Genomic DNA, 7,646 nt, shown 5'->3' with positions numbered 1-7,646 from the left:
AAGAAGTGTCCAAAGCCCAAACCCCCCCCCCCCCCCAGCAACTGATTAAAAGTAATCTCATAAATCAACCTCCCACAGAAAAGTGAAATCATATTAGCTGCTAAGGGCACTGTATTTTCCATATTTCCACCAAATTAAAATGATAAACACCTGTAGAAAGCATAACACCAGTATGAATGTATGAGCTGGTAACCAACGTTGATCTTCTGGATTCCCGTTTTACACCTCCACTGCCGCCAGTGTACGTTTTCTAATATGTGAGCTTATTCATAAAGACAAGCCAAACAATTGTGGAAAAATCGGGCAGCAATTGCCTGGAGCAATTCGATAATGGACGCTGCAGACGGAAATTAAATCTCCTTATAAATAAACAAAACGGAGAAATAGCAATTCTGGCCTTTATAAATCAGCTCCTGCACCATTCCTGGGGATCCACAAGATGCTTCACTCAATCATCACTACTTACATTTTTTCCTATTCATGAACTTTACAAACAATAAGAGGAAGAAAAAAAAATAACAGGCGAAAGACTTAGATAGGAGTAAAAGTGCATTCTGGGTTTCCTTTTAGGACCCAGGGGTCGTACAAGAATGCAGGAGAAACTGTCCTTCAGTTGGAGATAATCAGCATCAAGACAAACCAGAAAAGGCATCACAAGTGTACCAGTGACTGGATTTCTTCCCCAGATAGAAGCACTCAGCTGACTTTTAAGAGGAGAAGAAAAGCAGATCTTAGTTGTGTGGCGGAATGCTAAAAACACACAGAAAGCTGGCAGCTCCGGCCAGCATGCGGTCCCAATTACTGCAGCGAGCTGATAAATACCGCAGCCAATTAATTCCTCAGCACAGAGAATCGTTAGAAATCTGCCACCTCCCAGCAGCTCGCTACCTTGTCTCTTTTCCGACAGGCATGACAAAAGGAGGACACGGCCAATTCAGCGCCTCTTAGGCAGGATGGCAGCTATCTTGGAATGGAGACCATATTTATAGCAGGCTAGTACAGGTCAGTTGAAAGTAGGTGTATCACCGAAGCACAAAGCATCTGGCCAGGAGCCACCTCATTCACAAACCTACCACCAAGGGCAAAACTGTCTTCCTCTTGACAGGGAAGATTCTGATTGGCCAGTTGCACAATAACCAATAAATGCTGTAATAACAGTTGGATCCATCCTATAAATTATTTTTGATGAAATCCAACAAGATGTCACCCTTCTTACACAGCTGCTGGTAAAATTAGTGAATGAAGATCTGGGTAGGATATGTAGCAATGAACGGGTCCTAAAAAAAAAAAAAAAAAAAAAGAAGGATGGCTGCACTCCAAAGAAAATGTAAACATGTGTCTGCTGCTTGAAATGTCATCAAATACTAATTACACTGTGTATATGCGCCTCTCCTTATCAGTTCCTCTTCACCTCTAGGATTAGGTCCAGCCTTGCGGGTTAAAGGCATCAGTGAGGAGGTCACAAACAAGCACTCTCTCTTCATGTTGTCCAAATGAATAAAGCTACCAGTGTAAATTTTCTTTGGGGTGTAGCTGGTCTTTTCCTTTGGATTTGTGCAGTCTCTGGGGCATAGGACAAGCCCCTGCTGGGGTTTAACACTTGATCTTCTATAAGGGTGACCCAATTCAGAACTTGGGAGCAGCGTATCCTATACCTTTGCCAATGTAACAATACATAGTCTCCCTTAATGTGGAGAGGGTCACACCTATGTCATATTCATCCACTAATGTTTCACAAGCATTATAAGACACAAACTTCCATTCATACTGAATTTTAAGAGCACCGCTAAGAACTGTGTGAATTAAAGAGACATTTGTATCAAGTAAATGGAAGAAAATGCTCAATTGCACGCACACTGAATGTATCTGATGTCCCAGATAAATCCAACTATTCACTATAAACGTCATCAGTTAAAATATTTAGGAAGCATGTGACAAAAAAGTATTCTTTATCAGTCATGAGAAATGTGGGAAACATAAAATATAATGTGAAACATGAAATGTGTTATCTGTGTTATTTTTTATCAGCAAATAATAATGTAACAATTTCCAATAAGGTTTTTTATATATAAAAAGATATAAAAAGTGCCTCAGGTTGTGTCTGAGTTATCTGAAATGTGCTGCAATTTGTGTGATGATGCAACAGTGATAAACTGTCCACAGCACAAGGAACTCTGGCCATACATCGTTGTTGAAGCTGCACCACCTTCACCCATTTCCTTGTCTCATGTTGATTTTTCATTACGCCCAAACCAAATACTACATGTCCAGCACCAGGGAAGCAGCAACTGACAGATTGTAGTTCTTTTAATTTTCAACTTCTCATGAAGTCCGCACCTTCCCTCCTAGTACACTCTCTGCCTTGCTCCTGGCCCACTCTCTGCCTCCATCCTAGTCTGCTTCCTACCTCCCTCCTGGTCCTCTACCTGCCAGCCTCCTGGCCCATTCCATACATCCCTCAGGGACCACTACTCTCTGCATCCCTTCTAGTCCTTTCTCTTTCTTGTCCCTCTCCTTCCCTCCTGGCCCACACCTTGTCTCCCTCTTGGTCGTCTCACTGTGTCCTTCCTGTCACAATCTGTCCCACCTAGTACTCTCCCCTGCCTCTCTCCTGGTCATCTCTATTTAAACCTCCTGATCTTCTCTGTCTGTATTTTCTGCCCCTCTGCCTCACTCCTGGCCCATACCCTGCCTCTTTCTTGGTCACTCTGTTCTACTCCCTCCCACCTAGAACTCTCCCTCCTGGTCCACTACTTCTGCACCTCCAGGCCTTCTCCATACCTTCCTCCAGACTCAGGTAGATGAAAACCTACAATTTTGCACTCCATTTCTCCCACACTAAACATTCTCTGCTCATGAAATCAACATATTTTATTTGCAGTGTAATTAGTAATACTGAGCTGGGAGCCATATTTTTCCAGATGACAGGAAAGGAAACGATTAGTTCAGTAGAAAATGTATAGTAATCACCAGACTTTTGAAGAGGACATTGAAATGAACAAACCATCCATGATATACACATTTTCCAATTAAGAAGCAGCGGAAAAGGCATTCTGTAAAATCTGAGAGTGTCCAGTGCTTAGTTTATAGCGGCATTTTACAATCAGTTGCCACAGCTTTTCAAAGACCTTTCTCAGAAAACAGCTTGTAATCAAGAGTCTTCTGGTTATTTTTTTTAATCTAAAGCCTTCTAAGAGTGCAAGTATATCAGACGAAAGTGCAGAAAATCAGGTTTCTTTGCTGTAAAGAAGAAAAAGAAATAGGAAACTGGAAAACTCAAATTTTCAGATCTTGCAAACGTCAAACTTTACATGTGAAAACTATCCTAAGATCTCAAAACTTCCAGGTAGGAAAGTTAGGAAACACCTTTACTTCTTCTAGAGTCATTTACTTCAACCTAGAAATACATAGAACTTCTTCTGGAGAAGAAAATATAAAACAGTTCTTCTAGAGACATCAACTCCTAATTGCCAGTCTGAGAACTCAAAGCTCCGAAGTCAAAGTCTGTGTCTAAAGAATAATGGAAGGGGTAAAGAACTTTTATTCTAAAGGTATGAAGACTAGAGGGGGCATGGGAAATGTGAGAAACTCACTGGCAGAGTTTGAAAAAAAAGGTTCTTTGGAAAAGATCAATTCACCAGTGGATCACACTTACAAAAAATAAACAAATTGATGCATTAGTTGGCAATTCAGCAATTACTAGATATAGTAGAATATATAGAATATAGTAAAAAAAGAAGTTTTCACCGCAGCAAAAACCAGGTACAGATCAATATATCCATGGGAGGGAAATCTGGAGAGTGATGTACACAAATGTTAGAAATATGCCATAGTGTGAACCTGATTTCACTTCTCTAAAATGCAGCAAGGACAAACTGACATATCTCTGCCCAGATATTATCATAAATATTTATATTGCACCGACACATATGATACAGCTCTAAAGCTCTGACATATTCAGCAGTGCTTTACTTAAAACATCGAGCCATTCAGCATTAGCCTTTGACACAGAGGAGCTCTTACTTTAAAGTCATTACCACACCCACATGATGAGAACCTAAAAGCACCATGCAAATATAGCCTTGGTGCAAACTGAATCTAGGATCTTAGTGCTAACAACCGAGTTCCCCTGCTTGTCAATCATTCTGATGGGTTTGATAATAGCCGTTACAATCTAGATGCAATCATGTAATTGTAGATAAGATTTTTACACTGTAGGAAAAGAAAATGCCCTTACCCTCCTAGCAACCAATCATATTCTAGCTGTCATTTTTTTCCCATACAAATTAGACAATAAAAGGAAACATCCTGATTGGTTGTTACAGACAATGCATGCATATTAAGGCCTAGTCTGTAAAGAAAATTAAAATTAGAGAGCAATGATCCTGATCAATGCAGTCACGCATGGCAACAACATTTCACATCCTGCAATCATAGATGTGGAGCGTAAACTCTAATTGGTCACTGAAGGTTACAGTCCTGAATACATTTGCTTTCTCCAGACATTCACGTAAGAACTAAATCTAAAGACTGTATTTGAATATCCTTACACATGTCATTTCACAGTACATTTTAAAGCAGCAATCTATCAGAGGTGCAGAGTGATTTGCCATGTACATTATACAATGTGTGCTCCGAATAAAGTCCCAGAGTTATAATAAAATCACAGAAAAGAAGATTATCCTGACAAGATCTGGAAGAACCGAGTGTGAGCTCTGACAAGCCCTTATCTCATCAAACTATAATCGTATTACTTCAGCTAAAACTTCAGTAAAGAATCTCTCATCCTAGACCGCCCGCTGCAAGGCCTTCTGGGAATACTGCCTCCTGGCTTGTTTGTTACCATGACAGGGCACCCGGTTTACCGAGCATCTGTGACAAATCAGCAGAAGAATCCTTCATGGGAGAGCAAGCTCCGACTTCTGTCACACTTCCTGCGAGAACCAAACTTAATTACATGGGAAGCTTTAAATATGTTAAACCAAACTTTATCTTACTTACTGTTCCAGAATATATGCAGCTTGGTGATAATCTTCCTATCGCTTTAAAACGCTTCATAAAATTTGAAATCAATTCAGCAAAAAGCCAGAAAGTGTTTAAAAATACAGATGAAGCTGCAGCAATTGATGTATCTGGGGACCCGAAAACAACGACTAACATTAGGGGGTACAGAGCACTGATACTTGTGGGTTCATAACAATGACAAACTGCTACTTGGGAGCTCCTGAAAAAGAAAACTCTGATGCTTGGGGCTTCAAAAGAATAAAAACACTGGTACTTGGGTTCCTAAAAGAAGAACACTGACATTTAGAGGTACCAGAACAATGACAGACTGACACTTAGGGTTCCAAAAGAATAACACACTGACATTTAGAGGTACCAGAACAATGAAACACAAATACTTTGGGTTCAAGAAGAATAACACCCTGACATTTGAGGATACAGAAGAATAATACACCGACACTTGTGGACCCCAGAACAATGAAACACTGACACGTGGGGTCCCAGAGGAATAAACACTGAGACTTAGAGATGCCAGAACAATGACACACTGACACTAGGGATACCAGAACCAGAATTCTATATGGCACAGACACTTGGAGTGCCAGAACGTTAACACTAGACACTGGAGACCCAGAACACTGGCACACACTGTGACCCACAGTCACAATAAGAACATGGTTGTGTAGCTGCATTGTAAAACATAATTGTCCACCATATAAATTGTTATTCTCACATTAATATATGCTCCTGTTGTGACTAAAGGTGATAGTATGTCAGTGTTCTGGGTCTCCAATGTCAGTGTTCTGGGTCTCCAATGTCTGTGTTATTGTTCTGGTACTCCAAGTCTACATTTAGCTGAATATACGCGTTTTTGTGAGAGGAACAACTTGTATGGTAGACAATTAAGCTATATGAAACAGAGACATAATTGTCTACCATGTGAATTGTTTTTCTCACATGAAAATGCACAGTTAGCAAAACGTAGATAACAGCAGAACTGGATCTACTCGCTAGGTGTCCTTATGATGTGGCACAATACTGAAGTGTATATCTTGCATGTTGTATATCATAAAAAAAGAAAAAATCAGTGTCATACCATCTGGCCACTGACATCTTACCACAGTAACCTCTAAAACGTAGAGGCCAGCTAGAACTCTGCTAATGAAGAAATGTATTTAGTCTCTAACATTTTTAGGTAATACATCCAGTCAAATAGCAATATAAGCAGGTGAAAATATAAATATTTGACCTGTAAGGCGATGCACATCCTATTTTGATTCCACAACCACTGCTGTGCTACATGGAGGGTGGCAACACTTCACACCCTGTCATTCTGCACACTCCGTGCCACCACAATGAAGTCCCCTCCTCTTATGAGTGCACCACAGCTGCCATTCACACCACAAGCATGATAATCACAGCAGCTATAACATGTAATAAAATATATCATATATTATCAAGCTCCATTAACACTCACTGGCTCCTCTTCTGCCGTGGGTCCAACAGACGCAGTGTGTCCCTGATTACCGCAGTTTTCACCTCCTCATCCACCAAGCTCGGCACATTCTCGAAGATGCCGGGAAGAAGCTGCAACACCCAGACAAAAGGCATTATGTTATAGAAAATGCTGTAAATACATCGCTCACAGATTAGCATATTTAATTAGAAGCAATTTATTAACACCAACGTCAGTGTTTGGTTGCGTTATTCAAACAGGCCCACAAGCTATTTTTCAGATAAATCACAGTTATTAATATTACAGTTTTAATGATGTTAAGGAATATCTAAGTGTTTCCACTTGAGAAACTTCTTGAGAAACCGCAAATGAATGTAAATAAACACAGATAATTAGTAGGCAGTTGTTCAATGCGGGTTTACCTGAAAAGAAAAAGCAGCAATAGTTTCTCTTTAATTGATAATGGTGAAAACTACAGACTTTGTCACATAACAATTTTAAAGCTGCATTCCAGGCATAAAAATAGCAATTTAATCCAGTTACCCAATAAGAAAGAAGTGTATTTTCACATACAGTTGGTATTAATATTTGAGGCTGTCTTTATAATATGACGGCAAAAAAACAAGTGTTCCATTGAGTCACCTTTTTGAAAGCTTTTTTCCCCCCTTTTTGTCTGAGCATAGATCTATGTTTCTCGCAAGCATGTTTCAATTCTGTTACTGTTAGCAGGATCACTACCTCTGCTGGAAGTCTGTTCCATGTCAGTTGATTAGGAATTAATTTCTGTGTATCTGTGCTATTCCACCAACAACAAGCACTGTGAGGGTGATTTATCAAAGCTGGAGCAGTTGCTCGGGGCTAAGAGAGACAAAATCTGGAGCAGTTGCTCAGTGCAACCAATCAGCTTCTCTCTTTTTTTCAGTTAAGATTACAAAATGAAAGAAAGAAGCTGATTGGTTGCCTTGCACAGCTGCTTCAGATTTTGTCTGCTCCAGTTTTGACCTCTATGTGGGTAAAGGTTTGTGGACATCTGACCATCCCATCTACAGTATATGAGCTTTGTTGACATCCAATTTGAAAACCATGAGTGTTAATATGAAGATAGCCCCCACTTTGCAGCTATACCAACCTACACTCTGGGAAGGCTTTCCATAACATTATGGAGTGTGTATGTGGGAATTTGTGC

The 7,646-nt window shown here is 40.1% G+C and overlaps 1 protein-coding gene across 1 annotated transcript in view; it reads right to left on the bottom strand.

Annotated features, from left to right (window-relative positions):
- TTLL11 (tubulin tyrosine ligase like 11) overlaps positions 1-7,646 on the bottom strand; it is a 62,994-nt gene that overhangs the window by 23,638 nt on the left and 31,710 nt on the right. Inside the window, exon 6 of the mRNA XM_018562067.1 lies at positions 6,482-6,591. Within this exon, the coding sequence (XP_018417569.1) occupies positions 6,482-6,591 (110 nt within the window). The remainder of the gene's footprint in view (positions 1-6,481; positions 6,592-7,646) is intronic.

This window comes from Nanorana parkeri, unplaced genomic scaffold, assembly GCF_000935625.1.
Source record: "Nanorana parkeri isolate BGI_ZX_2015 unplaced genomic scaffold, ASM93562v1 scaffold559, whole genome shotgun sequence".
Classification (NCBI taxonomy): domain Eukaryota; kingdom Metazoa; phylum Chordata; class Amphibia; order Anura; family Dicroglossidae; genus Nanorana; species Nanorana parkeri.
Note: the sequence above shows the minus strand (reverse complement) of the source record. Positions and strands in the feature narration are given on the sequence as shown.